General features: G+C 43.2%; 2 protein-coding genes across 2 annotated transcripts in view; both read left to right on the forward strand.

Moving 5' to 3' along the window:
* Window positions 1-1,266: 1,266 nt before the first annotated feature.
* LOC138202793 (segment polarity protein dishevelled homolog DVL-3-like) lies at window positions 1,267-14,956 on the forward strand. Its single transcript, XM_069157057.1, has 15 exons — window positions 1,267-1,941; window positions 3,658-3,727; window positions 5,927-6,042; window positions 6,682-6,803; window positions 7,226-7,361; window positions 8,315-8,405; window positions 8,542-8,611; window positions 8,867-9,006; window positions 9,577-9,653; window positions 9,760-9,827; window positions 9,949-10,098; window positions 11,448-11,579; window positions 11,992-12,159; window positions 12,312-12,515; window positions 13,636-14,956. Exons 1-15 carry the CDS (start codon window positions 1,781-1,783, stop codon window positions 13,995-13,997), a joined length of 2,067 nt encoding a protein of 688 aa, XP_069013158.1. The 5' UTR covers window positions 1,267-1,780; the 3' UTR covers window positions 13,998-14,956.
* Window positions 14,957-15,638: 682 nt separating this feature from the next.
* The window catches only part of LOC138202795 (AP-2 complex subunit mu-A-like), a 13,187-nt gene continuing 3,368 nt past the window's right edge, over window positions 15,639-25,457 (forward strand). Inside the window, exons 1-8 of the mRNA XM_069157059.1 lie at window positions 15,639-15,874; window positions 17,406-17,527; window positions 21,970-22,235; window positions 22,485-22,567; window positions 23,161-23,166; window positions 23,334-23,469; window positions 24,551-24,695; window positions 25,039-25,056. Of these exons, the coding sequence (XP_069013160.1) occupies window positions 17,454-17,527; window positions 21,970-22,235; window positions 22,485-22,567; window positions 23,161-23,166; window positions 23,334-23,469; window positions 24,551-24,695; window positions 25,039-25,056 (728 nt within the window). The 5' untranslated portion in view covers window positions 15,639-15,874; window positions 17,406-17,453. The remainder of the gene's footprint in view (window positions 15,875-17,405; window positions 17,528-21,969; window positions 22,236-22,484; window positions 22,568-23,160; window positions 23,167-23,333; window positions 23,470-24,550; window positions 24,696-25,038; window positions 25,057-25,457) is intronic.

Raw genomic sequence — 25,457 nt, forward strand, 5'->3', positions numbered from 1 at the left:
GACTGATACACAACCTTTATTATTGTATGTATTGTGTGTTTGACAAGTCCTTGTCCTCTGTAACAAAAGCCCATTGTGCTCTGTCCATCTATTGTGGACAGGTCAAACTACTCTGTGCCACAGATGTTCCAAACAGATACAACAGTGTTACGGATGGGGGTGGTGGTACATTTACAAGTACTTTAGTGCACTTTTGAAGTTCTTGTACTTTACTTAAGTATTATCAATCAAAATATTCATCCAAAATCTAGTTGCAACCCAGCAGTTTAAAAATAAGTTAAAATTGGCCTTGGTGTTACCAGCTGCAACATTAAAGTTTTAAAATAATTTATAACATTCTGCATAACGACTGCTTTGTTTTTTAATTGAAAGCATGTTTCAAGTATTAGTTTTACACTGTGGTATTGCAACTTTTATTTAGGTAAAATATCTGAGTACTTCTTCCTCCACTGATGGATGCTGTCAACCGAGAGCCCAAACTGTTAATATTAGTAGTGACTGCATTTAATTTAAGTATTGTGCACACGCAATGTGTTGCACCTGTGCCAGTCAAAATGTCATTAATAATAAAAGGAAGCCACAGACTGAACTGGAACCAATGTACAATACATTAACATGTTACAATTGGTGTGTTGCATTTAATCTGAATGTTCACCACCCAAAGGTGTAGACATGTCCACGATTTTTACAGCAAATCTCAGAGTGGTGGTAAATAGGAGTGTATGAGTAATTGGCAAGCTTTGTAACTGATATTACACAAATATCCAAATAATTTAATGTACGTTGAAGCTGATGTGATAACTTGTAAATTATGTCAAGAGAGTCAATTGCTGATGGGAAAATCAAGTTTGATTACAAAAAAAAAAGCTCAAAAACTATAAATGCAAAAACAGCCTTTAAAAAATCAGTCAGACAACATCACTTCCTGTGATTAGACCTTTGACTAAGGATTGCGTCTGTTATGATAGGAATTTCAAGAGGTCACCGAAATCCATGTACAAACACAAATCAAAAACAGGATTTTTTTTTATTTTTTTTTGTATTTATTTTTTTTGCTCCAACACTTGCAAGAGCAAGTGAGGACAGTATTTACACATATGTACAAACCTTACAAAAGGTCTAATGAGACATTAGGTGAAAACACCTGCATATATAATATTCTACCCCCCCCGACGCTGGTGGCCCCCTCGACCCCTAGGGTCACTATGAGCGCCTTTGCTGTCCGCCTGCACGCAGCGCTGTCCTCGGGAAGCTGTCACTCTCCTCCTCTCCTGCTGATGGCGCCCCTCCGGGACAGGCTTTGACGATTTTCGTGCCGTTTCGTGTGCAACAAAAGTAGAAGAGCTTGGCAGCTGGCGAGAAGAGAAAACTGACCTTTCTGAGGATTGTTTATTTTTGCTGCCTTTTCAGACTGGGGTTGTTGTTGTTGTTGTTTTTTTTTACCCCCACTTATTTCTCAGCTTTCGTCGGCATACAGGAAGTTTAATACAAACGGAAACTAACGCGATTCAATCTTCGGACGGTGTTAGGACGCTTTGTGGAGGAGCAAGGTGGTGTTTTTTTTTTTTTTTTTTTTATAGAAAGGCAAGCGTAGCGTTTACGAGCTGGCGTAGAGGAAGACCGACCCGGGACTACGCAGCTACTCGGTCGGCCACCGAGAGCCCGGGAGGACCACGGCACAGCCGCCGCCAAGCGCCACGGGGAGTCGGGGCCCGAGAGGGAGCCTGCCAGGCCCTCGGCTTGATGCACCCAGCCTGCCTTGCCTTAGCCGCAGTCCGAGATGGGGGAGACCAAAATTATCTACCACCTCGACGACCAGGAGACACCTTATCTGGTGAAACTGTCGGTGCCGGCGGACAAAGTCACCCTCGCGGACTTCAAGAATGTCCTCAAGAAACCACATTACAAATTCTTCTTCAAATCTATGGACGATGACTTCGGGTAACTTGTTAAAGGGTTTATTGTGTTGGATGGGGACTGCGCATAACGCTCCCGGAGTCAAAAAACAAAACAAAAAAACCCCAGCTGCTAGATTAATTTATTTTTTATTAATCCGGCTGGTTTTGTCACCAGTTTGACCGTCAGCTGGCTGTCGATCACCAGCTAGCTTCTCGCAGTGCCCGTTCCTTTGTTAGCTGCAGCTCGCAGCGTTAGCAGGTCTGTTCAGCGTCCCGACCCCCGTTTGTTTACATTGCTCGGTGCCGCTAGCTCCGTGCGCCGTGCGCCTCGGGGAGTTTGTCTGACCAAGTTTGGTATTTTTGTCAAAGCGTCGCGAACATCAGACGATTTCCTGAATGTCATTTTCCACTTTTACTTGGACCAAAGTAGGGTCCCCGGGGTGCAGTTGACAGCACCGGTAATAACTAGTGACCGCCGCTGTCAGCCGCTGGCTCCACGCGTATATGGATCACATACGTTAACAGGCGAGTTGGAGTCGGTGAGTCCAGCAGGCGCCGGAGGAATGCGGGGTTGGACACGGGAATGCCCCCCCCCCCCGGTCATCATGAGTGTGTCCTTTTGTGTTAAAACATGGCCCCCCCCCCCCCCCAAAAAAAAAGTAGTTTTATGTTCCTCCGGGACTCAAACGTCTGCAGAGTTTTTAAAAAAAAAAAAGGGGGGGGGGGGGGGGAGTCACTGTTTTTAAACGCTTCAGCCAGGTTTCCAAAGTTTGTTTCTGGCTGAACTCAAACAAGGGTGGGGCAGCGACCTAAGTACATTTGCAAGTGGGGAGGATATTTAAAAAAAAAAAAAAAAGGACCCACAGCTCTTCGTGTTGTGAAGAGTGGAGGGATATGCTGTAAATAAACTATTGAAACCTTCACTCAAGACTGTTTGTATAGAACGAGGATACATTCACTCACTCAAACGCCTGCATAGGATACACTGTAGTCATATAATTAATATCCATGGAGGTGTTAGAATTTATATTACTGTTGTGTGCTGTCCAAACATTACAACAAACTGTATTTTTATGCCTTGGTATCATGGTTTTTTTTTTTTAAACTTTCATGCCAATAAACCCCCTCCCCCCCTTGATTTTTATTTAATTTGAATTTAAACTTATCAGACTGGTCTGGTGCCCATATCTACCAATAAAGTCCTTCTGAAAGGCACAGCGAATCTTTGACTTTGCCAGAAGTGTGAATCCCTTTTTTAAATGCATTGCCTGATTTGTCCTCTTTACTCTGTGACAAAGTGTTGTTGAGGTCTGACATCTGATTCTTGCAAAGCAAGCACCCCAGTGTAAACAAACTGGAAGGGTTTGAAGGAAATTCACATGGTTACATGGTTACATGCCTTTTGTTCGTTTCTTTTTAGATGTATTGACATTCACTGAGGAATGCTTATATATAATGCCTGAATGAGCTGCACTCTTTGAACTGGTTTTCCACGCCTGTGTCAGCAGCCTCAGGCAGTAATGTTGGCTTTTCCTCTAATATCCCAGGATTTCGTTTAACAGTTTCATTGGGTTTTAATGTATGAAACTGTCTGGCTCAGGCTGTTAAATTGGCATAGGTTGAGCCTGTTGTCGGTGTCTATCCTGTCTGATGGATGTATTGCCCATCTCCACTTCCTCTAAATGCACCCTTTGTGTTTTATTACCCAGAGAGAGCTTTTGTGCAGGTTTACCGAGACAAAGCTTTGCTTTCTTTACAGGGTGGTAAAAGAAGAAATATCTGACGACAACGCTAAGCTGCCCTGTTTCAATGGACGTGTGGTATCGTGGGTAAGTTCACAATACATCCGGTAGTAATTTTTTTTATTTTTGCTTTGTTTATGTTTTTGTTTGCTGCGTGCTTGTCTGTGTTCTCTGTATTTGTGTGGGGAAGTGGTTGTGTGCACTGTGTGCATGCATGTGCAACAATGATTCCCATCTGTTGGGCACTGACCACAACCATACTCCCAGCCCCAGGGAGAGGCCCTACGCATCTGCATGATAATATCATTATCACATAATGATCCTCAGAGTAACACACACATACACATATTTATTTATTCCTATGTGTTGTGTTTTATTTGCACTTTGAAGGGAAATGAGCTGCTTTAGTTTTTAGGTCATTTCATTTTTTTTAAGTCCTCGAATAAGTTCGTCGCCTCACGCAACAAATACACGTACTTGCATGTAGTTTCTTATTTAAAGGCTCTAAGCAATAATTCTCCTGTCTCCACAACACAAGAGACATCTGGTGCTTGTACACAGCCTCCCTTCCTCTCTTCTCGACATTGAAATTGGATTAAGAGCAATTGAAATCACAGGATAGGAGGAAAATATCCAATAACAAAGGGGCTCACACTGCATGTCATCTAACAAGAAGATTGAATCTCACAGGGAGGGGAGAATAAATTTGAGAGAAAGACCATTCTGTGTTTCGATATGAAAGGCTGATGCATTCGGTTAATTTCACACAGTGTGGTTTTAATTATAGGTTTTATTTAAAAGTCGTCAACACAGTGTTATCGCTCCAAGTTTTAGTGTATAATGCAGCATGCTTGTCCTGAAGTTTCTCTCTGTTGTGATCATTTTCATTAGAGTCAGCGTGGAGGTTGAGCTGATTGTGTTTCAAGCCAGTTCATCGTGTGTGTGTGTGTGTGTGTGTGTGTGTGAGTGAGTGAGTGAGTGAGTGTGTGTGTGTGTGTGTGTGTGTGTGTGTGTGTGTGTGTGTGTGTGTGTGTGTGAGTGAGTGAGTGAGTGAGTGTGAGAGAGAGAGAGAGTGTGTGTGTGTGTAAATATGTGTGTTATCTCTCGGGGGTTGCTGAAATGTTCCACTTACAATGAAATGTTATTTCTGTCACAGTGTGTCTATATGTTTGTCTCCACCTCTCATCTGTTGTTTCAGTGACCTGATTGATTGATTGATTGATCTCTGGGGTCTTGGCCTGCTGCACATCACATCATAACAACAGGACAGCAGTCTGAATCTAGTGTGCTGTGCCTTACCGTCGGCTACAAATTTGATCTGTCATAGTCCAACTCAACTGGCCGTTAAATGCACATTTCCCTCTTCTGCATATCAAAGTAGACTCCCCGCAAATGGGAAATATTTTATCATACTAAGTGCCCACTGCTGTTATCTGTGTGCATAGTAATACAACAGTCACACTACGGCTGTTTAGGTGATTCAGTTTGATGTCCTTACTGTAATGTAACCAATACACTTTGTAGTTTTATTAAATAAGGTTTCCAGTGCAACATAACTTTTGTTTTTTTGTTACTGGATAGGACATCCTTTCATCCTTGTAAAACTCTTTTGACCCCCACTTATTTGCCATTTTGCCTTAATTCAAACTCTGTGTGGCTCTCTCTCTCTCTCTCTCTCTCTCTCTCTCTCTCTCTCTCGCTCTCACTCTCTGTGTGTGTGTGTGTGTGTATTTGTACATTTCTCTGGGGTGACTCCCCCGTCAAGTAAAATGTAAACAGATAACTATAATAGTAAGATCTACCGATGATATAATTTCTGAAAAACAGTGAGCAATCACGGCCTGTTGGAGCTCTTTTTGTTCCCACGCTTTGGTGACTTAGGCAACACCATCAGGTAGACAAACCACAAGTCTTGGTGCTGCCTCTTTTTCTTTCTTAACTCTTTGAATTCACTGCTGCTTTTGTGCAGCTTTGCTCTCTCAGTGGGGAATTGGTAGAAGACAGATTTAGCATTGAATGAGACATTGCTGTCCCTTAGAGCAGAGGCTTGGGATATTTTTGTATTTAATGTTATAGTTTTTAGAATTTTAGCAGCTGTATTGATGTTTTTTTGTTTTTTTTTTACCATCTGCAAATGCTGGCAGGCCTGTAGGCAGTGAGAGTGAAACAAGAAACAACAATCAACCTTCGAATATGGTGTAAACACAGTGTTGGTTTGGCTTGGGCCTGCTGTGTCCTCCAGCGTTCTCTCCCCTCTGAATGACCTGACTCTCTGTCTGTTGATAGTTGGTCTCCGGAGACGGCGCCCACACAGACGCAGGCTCGGTGGCAGATAGCTTGGAGCCGGCACCACCTCTGGAGAGGACCGGAGGCATCGGGGACTCCAGACCCCCTTCCTACCAGTCAGTATATTCAGAAAAGACTTTGTGGTGGTGACTGTGTGAAAGGACAGAGATGCCGTGTGTGGTTTGTGTTTGGCTTCGTGTAAGTGCCTTGAATGAGTCCTTCTGTGTTTCCTAATAAGCACACTAACAGAGGAAACCGTAAATTGAATAGAAAGTATGACATCTTGTGACTGGCTAGGAGGGGAACAAAATCTACCCTACTCCTCGCGTGCATTTGTCATTGTGCTACGAACACTCTGGAAATGTAATCATAAGGTTGAGTTGGTCATGTAAAGCCCACATTATTGTTAATTATGCCCTCTGTTACGAGTGTTTCAAGTAGTTGATATAAAAGAACAAGGTGTAGCCAGTGCCAGCTTTTACATGTTTTATGTCTGGTTCATCTGTAAGTATAGAAAAGTGTAAAATGTATATAAGTACATGATAGTAATGAAATGAAATGATCATCAGGCGGAAATACGGCAATCAACTTTTGTTTCAGGAGCTGTTGAATGAACTTAGCCGTCCAGATAATGATGAAGTGCCATTCTGTCTCTTTGTAACGCTGCCTCTCTCTCTCTCTCTCTCTCTCTCTCTCTCTCTCTCTCTCTCTCTCTCTCTCTCTCTCTCTCTCTCGTCCACCGTCTCTCTCTGAAGCGGGAAAGCCGCAAGCGGTCGGGACAGTCTGGACAACGACACGGAGACCGGCTCCATGGTGTCGCAGCAGAGGAGAGAGAGGGAGAGGGAGAGGCCGCGACGGAAACACACCAACGACCACGGTCAGAATGATGTTGGCTGTTTGGTTTGTTCAAGTTGTTCAAGTTGGTTTTATCTCCATAAATTTCACAACTCGCTAATTACAGTCATCTTGTTGACTATAAAAAAAAGTGAGTCCACACACAGTGACTTTAGAGATGCAGACATTTGAATAAACAGCAAAACCAGGCTGCAGTGGAACGCTCTGTCATCGTGCAGTCTAAATACAATTTGGGGGTCATCAAGATGTACTTATTTTTCACGACTACAAAGAAGACATTGATTCATATGTTAGTATATCATTCACAGTAGTTTGACATGAACTTCTATGCGTTAATTAGATACTGATCAATATGGAACAGCTCTGATTTGAGGACAGTTGTTGAGGACACCTTGGTTTTGCTGTGTCGTGTTTCACCTCGGTATTCCTGCCGTCCTGCTGCAGGTGGGAAGCAGAACGGGTACTCATCACGGGCAATGGGACGCGGAGGCACCGAGTACGACAGCTGCTCGTCCTTCATGAGCAGCGAGCTGGAGTCCACTTCCTGCTTTGATTCAGAGGATGATGATGCAACCAGCAGGTCAGACGTTTAGCACAGCTGTCCAGCTTGTTCATAAGTGCAGTTTCCAATAGGAAAAGGTTATTCAGTGTCAGGAAGACCTCTGGATTTACAGTTGACTGTTTATGGCAGAGATCAGTGCAGTCTAATTGTCTGGTGGTTTTTTGCAGTAAGTCTCCGCTATGAGTAATCTCTGCAACCCCACTTTATAGACTCTGCTGGTCAAATCTGGCATCTAACAGGATGTTTCTTCCTGTTGTTGCAGCTTTAAACTTCATCAGTATGTTAGTTTATTTCCATTAAACAAACAAATAGGTGTTTGCCTCGTCTACATTTCTGGGTAACAGTGCCAGCTGATGATTTGTCAGTCAGGTCGTAGTTTCCGGATGAAGTAGGTTGGATGCCGTCTCACTAACAGTTAATGCTGAGCCTGACTTTTAACCCTCTGAACATCAAGCAGTTTCTGAGTGTTTGAATCTGGTTGAATCTCTCTGATAACTGATTTTACAAAAAACTGAAAAAAAGATGGAATCGATATTTATAGTGTTTTTACTCGAGTATCAGTATTGGGGGAAAAAAAGGGAGGGACCTCCACATGCTCTACATATTGAACTATTTACATTTTATGACCTCTATAAACCTGTGTTCTCTTCTATCTCCACACTGCTTCAAGGGGTATAATTTTGGTAATTTTCTTTTCAAAGAAATATGGCTTTCAAATCCACTGGCGCGTTGTAGGTTTCAGAGGGTTGGGAATATAGCAGTCATGTTTAAATTGGACTTTTAAACCCTATAAGTTATGGCAGGACAAATAGCTTTTAACATCTGTTGGTTTTTAAACTTTAAAAGGCAAAAAAAAAAGTTTGATAACTTAATTTATGAATTATATTTTATGTAGTAAATTTACAGAAACAACTATTTGGTTATCAGCTCATTGATTAGCATGTACATTATTGTTAAATTCTTCTCTTCAGGTTTAGTAGCTCCACTGAGCAGAGCTCTTCTCGTCTGATGAGACGACACCGCCGTCGCAGACGGAAGCCAAAGGCCTCCAATATGGACAGGGTGAGATACACACTCTTTGATGTAAAGAATAGCAAATCAACCAAAGACATATTTATTAAAACTGCCTTTCAGTTTGTGACATTTAATTCTGCTTCTCATATTTCTTTGCTTTCCCTCTGATCATTATTCCTTTCAGTCTTCATCATTCAGCAGCATCACAGACTCCACCATGTCCCTGAACATTATCACTGTCACTCTTAACATGGGTAAGTCACTGGTCCAAATAGACATTACACACTCAATAGAATTAGATGTCGAGACAAACAGAAGTTTCTGTTTTTTTAGAATAAAGACGCACACTGAGCTTTTAGAGTAAAATATTTCTCCCACAACCCAAAACGCGCAAATAAAACCGATCTGTTCCTGAATGATGCAGGTCACGATCATCGTGTCTGTCTTTTACTTACTTCACTGCTGATTCACTTTAAGACCTATTTCCTCTGCTCCTCTCCACCTCACAGAGAAGTACAACTTCTTGGGCATCAGTATTGTGGGTCAGAGTAATGAGAGGGGAGATGGAGGAATCTACATCGGCTCTATCATGAAGGGAGGAGCTGTGGCTGCAGATGGACGCATAGAGCCTGGGGACATGCTGTTGCAGGTGTGTGTCTGTGTATCTCTTTAAGGGGGGGCGGGGCACATACACAGACCTAAAAAATGTGTTTGTGCATACCTGGAACTTGAACCAGGAAAGTATGTGCGTGTCAGTGAAGTGAAAGAACTCCGTAACGTGGGATCAATTAAACGTTTTTCTCGCCAGACGGCCATGTGTATCATGCGTGCATTTGTCTGCGTGTCATTACATGGGATTTTCACACATTTTTTTTATTTTTTCCCCCCCCAATCTGTTCTTCTTTTCCCTGCTTGTACCCATTCCCTTTCATGTTACTTCAGTCACATTTTGAAACACTGTAACAATGTTTGTCTGGCAAAGTGCTAAACACCCATTCTCAATTCTGATTGAAACACTGCCAGTCCAGTTAATGGCTTTGTGCAGTGAGATTTATTGTAATGATTGTGAGGCCATAAAAGTTTAAACCTCTTTATGCATGAAACAGTTTAGAGTTGGGCCCATCCCTCACTGTCATAGTCAGTTATATCTGTCAAGCACAACCTGAGACATTGTAATGTTTTTCTGAATTTTTTTTTTTTTTTTTTTTTATCCGCCAAGGTGAACGACATCAACTTCGAGAACATGAGCAATGACGATGCCGTTCGAGTACTGAGGGACATAGTGCACAAGCCAGGGTAAGCAGTACACGTTCATTCATCCATACAAGGATCTAGTAAAGTTGAAGCTGATACTCCTCTGTGTTTTTAGATGAGTGTTAACTGTCTGTGTGTTTATTCCCAGCCCCATTACTCTGACTGTTGCAAAGTGCTGGGACCCAAACCCTCGGAGCTGCTTTGCTCTGCCCAGGAGTGAGTGTTTTCAAATCTATTCACAGACACACACACACACACACACATGTTTTAGTATATTTTATTTATTTATTGTTTGCAGTAAGCTCACGAACTGCCTTCCCCATGTTTCATTTACCAGGTGAGCCAATCCGGCCCATCGACCCAGCCGCGTGGGTGTCGCACACAGCAGCCATGACCGGGGTTTACCCTCCGTACGGCATGAGCCCTTCCATGAGCACCGTCACCTCCACCAGCTCCTCCATCAGCAGCTCTATCCCCGAGACAGAACGTGAGTCACGTCACCTCCCTGCAGATGTTTGTCATGGCTTATTATCTGGGCACTTTTATTCAAAACAGCTCTCAGCCTCACAGTTTTCTACTCACTGTCATTTTGTGGTGTTTGTGCTCACAAGTTGAGATCTCTGACCTCCAAACACGCAGCGAAATCACTGTCTTCTTCTGACGTGTTAGTAAATCGTCCTGGCCTTTCGCTGCATTCCTGTGACTCCTCTGTGTTCCAGCTTTTACTGTGTTCAGCCCCACAGCTTCCATCTGCTCAATAACTCTTGTTCAAGCTGAGCCATAACTCACAACTTTCATCTCCCCTGTAATCTTTGGAAGGACTGTGATGTTTTTGCTTCATTTCAAGAGGAAAATCTTTCCTCTCTCAACATATTTCTGGCTGCCACATGATATGATTCACATTTTTGAAGATTTTCCAGACAAAACATCAATTTCATACAGTCACATGCCATAGGTTATCTAAAAATCCAAATCACTCAAACACTTTACAGAGAAAATCTGGTGGACCTTGCATTGCTGGCTCCTTTTTTATGGTTTGTCATATGCTTTGGATAACCGGCCATATTTTAAGAGCAACTACAGCAAAGTTTAAAAAGAGACAAAGTTTTCAGCTGGTTTTGGTTTGGTGTCTGTCCCTCAAAATCAATACCTAATGCATTGCAACCAAGTAAAATGTGATTTTTGCATGAACTATTGTTAATGTGCTCTGACAGCAGCGGGCTGATTCTGCTTGTTAGTAAGTTATTGAAAGCAGAGCAAGAAATGTCTAAAGAACATGATATTGAAATGTGACCATGCCCTTTTTATAATTATAGTCAAAATGCATTCTGGGAAGTAAAGTAAAATAAAACAATGGGTACAAAAGGACTGATTGAAGTGGAGGTAGATGAGGCAGGTTGTGGGGATGTTGGACGACTGAAACGTCATCTATAAATATTAAAATATCTCATCTTGGAAGTCATTGAAACTCAGCTGGATAATGTGTACAGATATGATGACAGTGTTCTAGGGAGGACATTTAATTCACTTTGATCAGACTGTTTTTAGTCCCAGCCAAATCTCATCTTGATTTGTGATCGAGACAGAACTGGGGTCAAATTACAGTCAAGACCACAGAAAAACAAATCTTGTTGGAGGCTAATTGCAAAACAAGCCAACATATTTGTAGCTGTCCTGATAACAGCACTCGGCTGTTCTTTAATTCAAATTTCTAGGAAATAAAACAGAATGCAACTCAGCAGATTATTGCCTTTGTCCTTAAAACCGAAATATCCCACAGGAAAATGTGGCTTGTCCCCCCGTGTTGACTTGCACGTGTCCTTTGATGTCTCCTAGGATTCGATGACTTCCACCTCTCGATCCACAGCGACATGGCAACCGTCGCTAAGGCCATGGCCTGCCCAGAGTCAGGTCTGGAGGTGCGGGACAGAATGTGGCTCAAGATAACCATCGCGAACGCCTTTATTGGTGCGTCAATCAAAGCAGAGGGCATGGTGCAGCATGTGTTACCTCCCTCATCAGTGTGCACACTCACATCTTTCTTTAATTTGCTTAGTTCAGTTTGTGGGCTGGTGTCGTTCATCGATGTGGCTGAAGTGATGCAGAAATGCATCTTGGATCTATTCAGAATTTGTGATTGTTTAGCTCTATCAAACGACAATGTTAATCCATTTTTATTGCGTTTGATTTACATTTAACTCGGATAACAATGAATGCAGTTAAGTTGTTCGAAGTTGCACATTGATAAAAACGATACTATGAAACCAGTGTTATATAGTCATCTTGGATATTATAATGTGTCATAAAATAGTTCAAGAAAAGGCATTGAATATGATGAGCTAAAGTGCAGGACTAATAAGTTAATCTTCTACAACACCAGGTTCTGATGTGGTTGACTGGCTCTTCCATCATGTGGAAGGGTTTGCAGATCGCCGTGAAGCCCGTAAATACGCCAGCAACTTGCTGAAGGCCGGCTACATCCGACACACTGTCAACAAGATCACTTTCTCCGAACAGTGCTACTACGTCTTTGGGGACCTCTGTGGCAGTAAGTGGACGCTCAACTCTTTTGTTAGTTGGGATCCGCCGAGGGTGCGAGCGGTACAAAATCAACTGGAGAAAGATATATTTTATATACATGTTGTGTTTTTCGACTGTGGAAATCTTAAGTCTTATTTTCTCCCTCTTACTCTCCCTCAGACATGACTCACCTGTCTCTCAATGACCATGATGGTTCCAGCGGGGGGGCCTCAGACCAGGACACCCTCCCCCCTCTGCCGCACCCCGGGGCCGCCCCCTGGCCGATGCCTCTGCCCTACCAGTTCCCTATTCCACACCCGTACGACCTGCCTCAGCCCTTCCACAGTGGACCAGGTGCTGGCAGTGCAGGAAGCCAGCAAAGCGGTTAGTGTAGTTATAATGTACTGTATATGCTCATTACAAAAAGACAACAACAACAACAACAGTGTTTCATCCACAATCTTGTATTTTGGGTATCAAACTCTCACCCACTGTAGACTTCAAATGTGGATGTGTAAAATGTCCCCCCCCAACATGCTTGTCGTGTTTTTACATTTTGTTTGCCGTCTTGCTCAGTAGAGTTTGAAGGACTCCACACTTTAAATACACTCGTAGGTCCACTGCATGTTTTCATTCACGTACTTCAAAGACTTGAAGGACACAGTCTAGCTCTGTGAAGAGTGAAAAAAAAAAAAAAATTCCCTCCCATCAAGCCCAAAGCTGCCTTATTTACATGTTGGATTTTGTGTATTTTAGCATGTATGGAAATAGAAAAGCAGGCACGGTGGTTTTAGGGGCAGTTTGTTTACGCAGTGAAGATATTTACTGACCAACAACAGCTGTGCCCGCCGACACAAAAAATCCAAAGTCCTGTCCACATTTTGCAGCTGCACACAAACTTAACTTAAATGTACTGATGAATAGTTTATAATCCAACAAGATTCAACATGTAAAAAACAGTTTACGGGTGTGTAAGGTGTTTGTTTTTTTTATCACTAGATGTTTTTCCATGCTTTCTAATGTTTGTGCCAAGCTAGGCTAACATCCCACACCTCTATCTATCAAACACAAGGTGGCTAAACGGAAATAAATGTCATCATCTCTCTTGGTGTTTGATGTCACACAATAGAACAAGCATCCCTCATAATATCAGTTTGTTTTCAATCGCATGAACTGCAACGGTTGCATCAGTCTTAAGAACTCGCCCTAAAAACGAGATGTCTGTGTGGTAATAAAATGAAAACCTGTAATTGCCTTCGGTAACAGCTAAGCTGTTTGGTCTTTGAAAAGCAGCGAGTGCTCCGTGACCATGTCTGCATTAGTCATGCAGCTCTCTGGAGAGTCTCCCATAAACTGGGTCAGTACTGCCTGCGTCATGTCACTGGCATTCGGATGGGAGTGATTGGCTCATGTAGGTCACTTAGATTTAATGTTAAAAAAAAAAAAAGTGATGTGTTTGTAAGTAACTTTAAGATAATGATTGTCTCTTTTACTATGCTAACAGGAAGCAGTGGTTCCAACTGCAGCAAGAACGAGGGTCGGAAATCTGGCGGCAGCGGCGGCAGCGAGTCTGAGATCAGGAGCCACCGGGCTCCGAGTGAGCGCTCGGTGGCTCCCCCTAGTGAGCGAAGCATCCGTAGCTCTGTCAGCCACCGCAGTGCCAACTCCCACTCAATAGCCTACGGGCCTGGCCTTGTTTATGGCCCTCCCGGTCTGCCCCCCCAGCCCCCACATCTGTCTACAGCTGCACCTGGCGCCCCACCTGGCAGAGAGATCGCAACGGTGCCCCCCGAGCTCACCGCCTCACGCCAGTCTCTGCGCATGGCGGTGGGCAACGCCGGAGAATTCTTCGTTGACGTGATGTGACACGGGCTCTCGGTCGGGAACAAAGTAGCGGGATATGGCGCTCTCGTGTCAGAAGGCTGAGAAGGACGGTATGAGAGGACAAGAGAGAGGAAGGATTGCAAAAGCTGTAACCCAAGGCCTTGATTTCACTTTTCTAAAAGCTGAAATGGAACCAACCCTGTTGTGTATGCGGAGAGAAAATGTCCCCCCCTCTCTTGTGCTTTTCTTCCTAGTAGTAGTGGCCATACTTTCTTCAGTGAAGAAACCCCCCCTCGCTCAAGATGGAACCAAAGCGCCTTTCTCAGTTTCTGCTCCACAGTGGGGAAGAGTTTGTGCGAGGACAAAAGAGCAAGAGAGGGAGGGAGGCAGGCAGTGGAAATGGTCAGCAGGGGAAGATGACTCAGCGCATTTCCACATGGATGTTTTTCATTTGTTCTTCTTTTCATTCTTCCCTCCTCGCCTCTGCCTTCCTTATCTAACCTTCTCTGTCCTCCCCCACCCCTGTCCACATCAAAACTGAGAGAATGAAGCCTCTTCCCTCCTTCCGTTCTTTCACTTCCAACTTGCTGACCTCTTAACAAGAAAAAAAAAAAAAACTGCAAGAACGCTGAAATGAACACTAACTGTAAACCTTATTCAGACTTTTAAAATATTTGCTTGACTTAAGAGAGAAAGAAATGGAAAAATGTGTATGTAGTGCAAGAGAATTGCAGCCCTTCTTACTGTAAGAATGCATTTTGTTTTATTATATATGTAGTTGGACACAACTAGTCTCATTTTTCAACGCTTAACATGAGCATCCGGCTCCAAAAGTCGTTTTTACACAATTACATTTTCATCTGCTAACCAGAGAATCTTCAGACTGTCTTGTGATAATGTATAGTGGAAAAAAAAGAATTCTTACCATGTCTTTCACACTACTCTTTTATCAAGGAAAAAAAAATGTCTTTTTATTTATAAATATAGTTTTATGACTTAAATTTGCGGCTTTGTGTTTGTGTGTGCTTACCTTTGCCAGACAGAAAATTATTACCAGGTGCTTTTTTTTTTCCCCAATGATACCTCGGGTCAGATTTGCATTAAAGAGCAGTGGACTCCTGACTGTCCAAGTGCAGGAATGTGAAGGGTAGGCCGTCTGGTGCACAGATGTGTGTGTGTCTGTGTCTGTGTGTGTGTGTGTGTGTGTGTGTGTGTGTGTGTGTGTGTATTTAGAATTGCCTCAGAACTGAACAACCATATGTAAACTGTTCCCTGTAGTTTGAGGCGGAAAAACTCCTGCAGAGGTGATTTTGATTCAAATTGGACCAAAAAAAAAAAAGTTAACCGCCTGGGACAGAATTAAAAAAGACCACCCGCACAACTATTAGTTTAAAGGACAAACATTGAATACGAGATTTCCTAAATCCCCCATAGGGAAACGTGTCTTCATTACATCCAATGAAAGAAAGGCGTACAGGTTTTTTGTTTTTTTGTTTTCGTTGTTTTTTTTCTCCCCTTGTTGGTAATAAGAAATTGCACCGGAAGAACATTTATTTAAACAAGTCGGATACACGCCGAGATAATCCCGAGTCGATTTTTTTTTTTTTTTTTTTTTTTTTTTAAACTTGAACTACTATGAAAACTAATAATTGACCAGTAGAGCCCGTGTAGCTTATCTTAAAACAAGGCCTGGGTGCGGTTTACACATCTCTCCAGCCGCGCCTTTTCCTGTCACAGCGGAACGGCTGTGCGTAAAGACGGCGGGTCAGCTGACAGCTATCAAGAGGACCAGGAGGAAGGAACCGTATTAGCGGGCGTGCGAACTGGAAACCCCCACTGGATCCCGACGCAGGGCTGTACTCGAGGCCAGAGGAGGGGGGGGAAAGCGAAAGACCGGCGGCGTCCGCGAGAGAACCAGGGTAAGTCGCGGTTCAAATTCGAGACGGTAGTGTGGTTTTTTTGTTTTTTTTTTCTGCGTCGGAATATTCCAACGACGTCCCGGAAAAAAAAAAAAAAAAAAAATCGTTCCTCGGAGCCGGTTTTCACTACGTTAGCATTTTTAGCAACGTTAGCTCCGCCGCTCCGCTCCGCTAAACGTCAAGCTAGCGGCGGTAAGCAGCGCGCTTAACGGGGGAGAGGGGGGGAAGAAAAGAAAGCGTTTCGGTCTCCAAAACCGAGCGGGGACGTTTCTGCCGTCGGGCACAGCCGTGCGCTGCGGGTTTTGTGCGGACGAACTTCGTTCCCCGGCGATTAATAACGTCGTATTTTAAACGCTCGTCCCTGCTGACTTTGAGTCTCATTTCACCGGAAGTCCAGAAAGCCTCCGCTCGGCTCGACGCTGGTTCCCCGGACATCACCGCCCGATAAGCCCGCTGCTTTAGCTCCTTTTCAGCGAGCTAAATTCTCACTCGGTGTATTCTCCATCACTTTGATCTTAGCTGAAGGTCAAAGCCTTCATCAAGTGCTCGGTAGCCACTTTAAAGGACGTTTTGTAGCAACAAAGCCTTTTCCGATCAAACATTTTGTCCCTCGACCAGCGGAGAGGAACAAATGGTGAAAATATGAAAAATTGATGAACGTTTCGGAAATGGCCCGAGTGAGCAGACATCTTGACTTCGCCAATAATAATAATAATAATAATAATAATAAAAAAGGGACGATTAAATGTGGTGTTGGTGCGCGGATTATTTCGGTCACGACTCATCAGCGTCTCAATGGGGAAACATTTCACTAATCTTGGGTTCGTATTTGAAGCTGTGTTTTAATTTGTCTGGATTCTGTCTTCGAGGAATCCCAAGCATGTCCTTCATCCTCTGGTTTCCAGAAGATTCATTATTGAACGAGAGCAGCTTCCTGCGATTTATTTATTTATTTTTGGTCTGGTGGTCTTAAACCACAGACCAACCAAATGTACCAACAACAACAACAAGAGGGATCTTAATCATCCTGCGGGTATAATCTAAGTATGGATCTCAGTTTGATCAGATTCAGGCAACATCTTGCAGTTAAAAAAAAAAAAAGGGCTCCTTGTAAGACCGATAGATTTGTAGCTGTCAACCCGGTGGCTGTTAATCTGCCGTTAATCTGATTTTTTTTTTTTTTTGGAAGAAAACAAGGTATTGCCTGTGTTGAGAGAAGTAGGGGAGTCTTTTATTTTATTTTTTTTTGCCTATATACGTGTGATGCATCTAACAAATGAGTCACCACAGTGCTGCAGCTGCAGGATATAGTCAGCTGGCAGGAGAGGGATGTGTGTGTGTGTGTGTGTGTGTGTGTGTGTGTGTGTGTTAGGGAGAGAGAGAGAGAGAGAGAGAGAAAGCGGATGTGAGGGACAAATGCCTCTCTGTACTGTGTGTCACTCCCTCACTTTTCGCTGCTTTCACTTCTCTATCTCCCATTTTTCCTGCCACGGCTTCCTTCCTACACGTCTGTCTGTCTGTCTCTTCTCAGGAGGGGTTTGGTCTCACCATGGCAAGTTGGGATTGAGAAGCAGCCACAATGATTGGAGGACTGTTCATCTACAACCACAAGGGGGAGGTCCTTATCTCCCGCGTCTACCGAGATGACATAGGGTACGTTTCACAGGAGCAAACCTGCGGTTGGCATTTCTGGATTTTTGGGGGATCTCCAGTTCAGTAAGAAGGTCCTGATCCAGTGAGGGTGGACAGACGGGTGTTGATCCTGGATAATGGAGGATTATGTCAGTCTTCCTTGGCTAAGTTCACATTTGCCTGTCGTGTTATTGACAAAGAACAAAAACCCAAACCGGGATTCCATTTAAGGCGATGTTACTAATTCCATGTAATATAAGTTTAACCTTTAACTTAATGAATATTAAGTTAAGTAATTTACAACAAATGAATACTAGATACAGAAGTGACTCTTGAATACAGTTCTGCACAATCAGTGATGAGTAATTGATTATCAGTGACTGTTTTCCATCATGTCTGATGAAATTATGTGATTCACTCGTGTTTATCAAACCACACCTTCTATTTGATAGATCAAATCCATCTTTGTGAAAAGATCTTCCAAATTAACTTCAGTGTTGACAGGTTGACTCATTATTCTCAGATGGCAGAGCCCTGAAAGGAAGCGTTCTTGTCCTCTGCATCAACATCTCTTAATACCCTGTGTACATTTCTTTGCCAGGCAATGATCAAATGTCGTTACCTTAATGCCCTCAATTAAACAGCATATTTGTCATACATTAGGTGTCACCTGAAGTCAGATGTTGTCTTTAAAACCTAGTTTTTATTTTTGTTTATCAGGGCCATGTAAATTAAGCAGTACAAGGGCCTGCAGATCGAAAATAGAGATGATTGCCCCCCACCCCCCCCAAAAAAATAAAAAAATAAATGGATGCGGGGTAGACGGCAACACAAAAGCTCAAACAGAAAGTTACAGTGTCAAACAACATTATGCACATCATTATAAAGGAAGAACATCAAATGGCCTGTGTAACTTTAGATCAGCAGACAAGATGAAATGTTTAAAGACAACAAAGTAAAGCACACAAACACATTGTCCTCCCTAAAGAATTCAAACTTAAGTTTTCTATAACAGTATAAAAAAGATTCATGTTTCATTATATATGTTGAATTAAAATATTTACTATACTATTTATATCCCATAAGGTCCCTTTCTTATTCAGTATGTATCACTTTATAACTTACAAATAAGTAATATTTTCTGTTTAGGATCTAATTATTATCTAATTTAATTATCTAATTAAATACCACAAGGACATGTTTTTGTCTTGTTTTGCTCTGGTGTTGCATATGAAATAATTTAAGAGGATATAATCACCTGAATTCTACACAAAGGGAGCTACAAGAAGCCAAAAACACGAGTTTATTGCAAAAGATAGTATCTGTAGATTCCTGCAACCAAAATGAAATCTCCACTTTTGTATGTATTCGGTCAAATTCCTACACAGAAGATTTCCATAAAAAGAAAGAAGCGTGGCTGTAGGCATCTTCAAGTAAGATCTGTCGTTGCCACTCTGGAGGCATTTGTTTATTCACGTTCTACCTTTAAATGGCTCCTCCTCTGAACACACAGTTGCAAGAGAGGAACTGTTTCCAGTTATCAACTTTCACAGTTAATCATTGTCCTTTTTTGTCGATGTTTGGAGTGACGTGGGTTTTTCTTGACAATACAAATATCGTTAAAATAACTAAACAGAGCTCAGACAGAAGCCTTTCAGAAGCTGCTGTAAATTGAACGTTGTGAAAAGGTGTGTTTTTGTCACTGCCTAAGATGTACACCTGAAAACATGGCTAAGTCATATGTAATGCAGACAAGTAATACACTAAAAACCAAGCAAATGCAGGTCAAGGTGTCGGGATAAAGGCCACAGTGTATTCAATTAGATTCACACAGGGTTCACTGCATGTCACTGGCTACGTTCTAGACAAGGACCGAGCCGTGTGGCCAGAAGAGAATATCATCTTTACCTTTACATCTGAAAATCTGACTCGCTCTATTTCTTCTGTCTTATTCTGTTGATGACGTCATGGAGATAGAGAGTCTCCCTGCAGGACACCCAGTTATCACTTTCAATGTAAACCCAATCACTAATTGCAGTGAGGCCAGAGAAGGCCGTTCGCCAGTACTGACACCAGTCCAGTCCCGTGTCGATCCACACAGTGCGGGTTGGCAAGTTAGCAGGTCATTTCCTTGCATTTTAATAGTGTCAGTGATGCGAGTAGACGACAGCAGAGTTGGGTCAGTAGGAACATTTTTAAGCATTTAATCTCCTGGACAGTTGTGACTGTAGTAAGTGGCAGAATAGTATACGCTGCATTGCAGAGCTGTTCCCTGTGACCTGTTTCATCACCAGGACTAAGCCACTTAGACACCACTTAATAGTCTGAATTAGATGCATGCTGTGTCATGCAGGGGCGTTTGTGTACAAAAATCGCTTCCACAGTTGTCCCGTTTCTAGCATTAATCAGTAAATTGTTTTCGCTTAATTTGTAATCATTGCTCCCTCTTGGTCGAGCAGCAGCACGAACACTGCTGCTGGTCTTTGTCGCCTCAGACACAGCACAAAGTGGATCTCTGAATATATATATATATATATATATATAAAAAGGAAAGAACACACATTTAATTCAGGACTTTATAAACCGAGTTCATTTTCCTAAAATGCACAAAACAAGGAAAACATCTGAAGACTGAGACAGCAGTTATTGACTTTTCATTCCGCGTCATGCAGAAAAAAAGGAAATCCACGTTATTTGTCTTTGTTCACGCATCTCGCCTATAATCTTCTTTTGTTTACAACACCAGCATCAGTTGTCTTTGCTAATCCCTCTTAACACCTACAGCAGTGCAGTGTAAACCACACACATTATGCTGCTCTCAGGCCTGCAGTGTGTGCACTGTAATGCTGTGATGACTGCTGTGGTTCGCTCCGAACCTCCCAGGTGTGGGTGAAGCTACAATTTCTGTAGTGGAGTAGAACACATTTATCAACACGCACTTGCCGTGCTGCTGTTTTATTTGACCGTTCGTAGATTAAAGAGCGCCGTAATGCTGCTAACCTTTTCCCGACACACACAGCATCATAACGAACGCCATGTTGCTCACTCTGTCTACATGATGCACGAAAATGTCTCTTGTGCATTTTTGTCTCTCCTCTCCCTTCATCCTGTTTTCCTCTCTATCCTCTGTATCACCATTTTCCTCCATCTCTTCATGTTGGCCCCCTGTAGGAATAGGTAAGAGATGTTCCAGCCTCTAAAGCATGACCCATCCCCCTCGTGGCCACCAATCAATGACACCCCCCCCCTCTCCTCCCCCCCATGATCCCCTGAACTGCATGCTCATAGTTTCTACAGGCAAACTCCCGATACCTTCTCAGAGCATGAGTCACCCGTCATGATTTTACAGTAGTAAATAAGCTACCATATACTGAAATCAAAGAGCAGATCGGGCAAAACCAAGGAGTTCTGCCAGTACAGAGGCCCTCAGTGAATAAAGTTGTTCACAATCAGCTCTACTGGTGCTTCAGCATGTAGTCTGAGCATGGGATATGATGGTTCATTTAGTCCTTTCATCTTTTGTTCCTGCCCTGGTTTTGCTCACACAAATTCAGAGATGGTTTAGACATTTTATGCGGTCTCATTTGTAGATGTGGGCCTTGAATTAAGCAACTTGCACTGGATTTTAGTTTGATTTTTGTGGGTATTGTTTTTTTTATATATATATATTTAGAAACTAAATCTATCTTTGGTTCCCTTTTTTCTAACACTGATTCAGAGATATTACAGTTTCTTTTCTATACCTTCAGCTGACAGAGTTTCGGGGCTGCGTTTAGATGTCGGTGAGGTTTGCCGTATGTACTTGGAAGTGGACGTCGGGATATTCTCCGGCACTCGACAGTAGGATTTGGTGTTCTTGTCAAAACTTGCTGCGCCCCTTCCGCTAAGCCCTGTTTGTTATAAATCCACCTTAATGAGAACCGAGATCCCCTAAAGTAGCTTTGGCAACAAGCTGAGCTATACTTTTGTCTCGCTTCTATAAAATTCAATTCCTGTAATTCAAACGACCTTTACTTTACCTTTTATATTAAAAAAAAAAACACGGATCTTGTTTGGACCAAGCAGAATTACGTACACGGTTAAAACCGTTCCTTTGTTCCCATGAAGTCCAGTTGGTTATGACACTTTCTGTCCTGATAATTATCACAGTTTACACAAAACAAGCGCCCCCCCCCCCCCCCTCCCCCGTTGTCCCTCTCAATGCAACAACTCCCAAGTGTCTCTTTCTGTCGGTTTAAAAATGTTTTGATAGTTGTTGATTCCTTGAAATGTCTGGTTATGTCTTCGAGCCCCGTATAGAACTGGATACTAAACTCACGGCAGTATGTTCACGTGACGTCACAGGGCGGGGATACCGTTAGCAGTCTCGCTGTCACAAAAGATCCCGAAGCGTTTGTCTTACCTGCCAATGCGAACGTCTCTTGTCTCTGTCTGTCTTGTCCGCTCTCGTCCTTCCACCCCAGGCGCAACGCCGTGGATGCGTTCCGCGTGAACGTGATTCACGCCCGGCAGCAGGTTCGATCGCCGGTGACCAACATCGCCCGCACCAGCTTCTTCCACGTCAAGCGCTCCAACATCTGGTTGGCGGCCGTCACCAAGCAGAATGTCAACGCCGCCATGGTGTTCGAGTTCCTTTACAAAATGTGCGACGTCATGACGGCCTACTTTGGCAAGATCAGCGAGGAGAACATCAAGAACAACTTCGTGCTCATCTACGAGCTGCTGGACGGTAGGAAATTCTGATCGCTTGCGCGTGGAATCAATTTGACTACCCAAATGTCGATATTGACAGGTGGTGGAAAAATCATTTTAGTCTTTTCAATCCCGTATCTTGTGTTCGAGACAACGTATTAACACGCCTTTCACCGGGACACAGTCAGTCAATATTGGTTCTTTCCATCCCTGCGTGTCCTACTTGTCCCTTTCGTCCATCTTATCTCTTACAGACAAGTTATCTGTTTTGTGTTTGCTCACACAGAGATCCTGGACTTTGGTTACCCGCAGAACTCGGAGACTGGAGCGCTGAAGACCTTCATCACCCAGCAGGGCATTAAGGGACAGGTCAGCAGGACAAATATAGACTCGGGTTTGATGATGGGAATGCTTTCAGGTTGACAGAACAAGTATTATTAGATGTAGTATGGTGGAGTAGATTATGTTGGAACCATGTGATTATTTTTTTTTTAATGAGAATCACAAGTGGTGGATAGTAGATATATCTGAACCTGGCAGGTTGAGACCCGCACTAACAATATAAAGTCTTGTATATCTCTTGTCCTTTGTTTATTTCAATCTATTGCACTTGAGCAGCATCTGTAAAAAAACCGCTAAACATCACACTGGAGCCTATTTCTTAATGCAGAGTGCCGCAAGCGAGACCAACAACAACAACTGCCCGTGTGATTTGTTGATATCCACTTAGTGTCTCTTCACGGATACAGTATAAAACACGGGACATCATATATAGCAAACTATCAGGACCTGCCCACATTGGCAGGTACTCGATGTTATAACTATAAAAAAAAAATAACTTGGCGGGTTCATGTATTAAATGTGTGCATACTACAATATTTACTTGGAAATGTAATCCAACTCTTCTGGGTTTTTTTTTTGTCTCATCATATGTCGTCAACTGCGGCGTTTGGACAATTCAGCACCAGGTAACAGCACCCTGACATTTATCCCCGTATGGCGCCATGTCATACTTGTTCTCCGTCTTCCCCCCCGTTAGCGCCGATGACCCTCTTTCATCGCCCTCCTTCTGTCGTCAGCCGGTCAGCCCTTCCCTTTTGTGAATAGTGATCCAGTTTCTCTCCCTGTCTCCCAGACAAAAGAGGAGCAGTCTCAGATCACCAGCCAGGTGACGGGGCAGATCGGCTGGCGTCGTGAGGGCATCAAGTATCGCCGCAACGAGCTCTTCCTGGACGTACTGGAAAGCGTCAATCTGCTCATGTCGCCACAAGGTCTGTTCTTTCGGCCTCTCCGTGAATGACTTGGTGGAAAATCGTCCGGGTTCAAATTTCCATTTTTAGGACTTTCTGTCCACGTCGACACAAAGATTAAAAGTTCGTTCTCGTTCTTGTCAATTGTATTTTACAATCTTCCTCACCCAGTAAGAGTTGGAGAGTTTCAGCTACAGGCAGAGAAAACGACGTGCGTCTCAGTTAAAGGTCCCCATCTCTTTTCTGAGAGCGGCACACCCTCCTGTAGGTTCCCAGCTCCGTGACAGTATGGTGGCTCAGCAGTTTCTTCCACAGGGACAGATACAGGAGATCATTCCCGCCCACCGCTATCAGACGATACAATAACTCACTCAAATCCATCACCCAACAATTATACCGTTGGTTGTTCGATTGCTTGCTTAAACCCTTGCACTATTGTTTAGTTAGTTTCATTTAACATTATTCTATTTTATCGTCATTTTTGTGCATTTTCATGTTAAATATGTTATAATGCTGCTGTAGTGAGAAAAAAAAAAAGTCCCCTCGTGGGATTAATAAAGTATCAATCCATCTAAAAGGTTTGACAGTGGGCCGTGCTGAGGGCAAACGTATGACATCACAAACTTACGAAAGTCCCAACGGCTCGTCTAAACGGCGCAGTTGCTGAATACGAGATGCGGGCATTCCCTCCACGCACTGAGCGCTTTGACACTTCCGTGGTGTTTATACAGCACATAGACCAGCTTTGGAATAGGAAAAGAAATGGAAATCTAAATTCATACAGTACGGGACCTTTTAAGAAATATTCAAAATATAGGTAATTTTATATTTATAATTACAAAGTTTACTCAAACCATATTTGGTTGTTGCTTGGCGTTTTCACTTTTTATGGAAAGACCCGTTAACGGTCTTTGAACGAGATGACCCGTATTCCGATCTTGTGTCTCGATGTTTACGACGGTATTTGAAGAGCTGAAAGTTAAGCACATTTGGACTCCTCCAAAAAAAAAAAAAAAAGTTGGAAAAGAGATGTTGCAGCTGGGTCCACTTTGTGAGCCCTTGTCCCGTCCCGTCCCGTCCCCCCCCCCCCTCCTCCGTGCAGGCCAGGTCTTGAGCGCCCACGTGTCGGGCCGAGTCGTGATGAAGAGCTACCTGAGCGGAATGCCCGAGTGCAAATTCGGCATGAACGACAAGATTGTCATCGACAAGCAGGGCAAGGGAGGAGCGTCCGATGATGCGGGGAAGAGGTGAGTCGGTGCAACCGGGAGCAATCCGCAGACGCCGAGCTGAAAACCTGAAATCAAGCGAGGGCTGAAAGTCATTCAGGGTATACGAGCAGTTCAGTGTTTGTTTTTTGTTTTTTCCATCTTTAAAAAAAAAAAAAACCCTGACTAGGAAGTTCATTGTTGAGATAAAAAAAAAAAAGATCTGAGAGGCCGGCGTGTGTTAGCCCTAGTGTCTGTGTTATGAGTGTTGTCTTGTTGTTTTGCAACAAGGCGGGCTTTACAATTTATTTTTTTAATTTTTCTTTCCTTTGGATGCATCTCTCCTTTCTTTCCCTCTCTTTCTTTTCTATGTGCTGTACCTCAGTGATTTAGGGGGAGGAAGGTACTGTACTGACAAGTGTCCTCACCCTCTGCCACCTCCACACACACACACACACACACACACACACACACACACACGCTACACTGACACAGACACACACACACACTTGTCTTGTCTTAGCCTTTTAGTAAATGAAGAGTCTGTACATCTCGTGCACTGTTGCTCCCCGCACACACACACACACACACACACACACACACACACACACACACACACACACTTCAATACAAATGAAACACACCTTGTTAACCCCTCAGTGTTCTGCCTGGTGGTCGTTGCCCCTCTTTTGGTAGAATGGTTCGTTTGTTTCAGTAGCCCACACCCACCCGCTTGACGTTTAACCCTTTACCCAAGCACCTAACAAGAGACTGTGATTCGTTTAGAGGCAGGACAGTAACATT

This window comes from Embiotoca jacksoni, unplaced genomic scaffold (assembly GCF_022577435.1).
Source record: "Embiotoca jacksoni isolate LCO1_2020_lvr unplaced genomic scaffold, fEmbJac1.0.p SCAF_22, whole genome shotgun sequence".
Taxonomy (NCBI): domain Eukaryota; kingdom Metazoa; phylum Chordata; class Actinopteri; family Embiotocidae; genus Embiotoca; species Embiotoca jacksoni.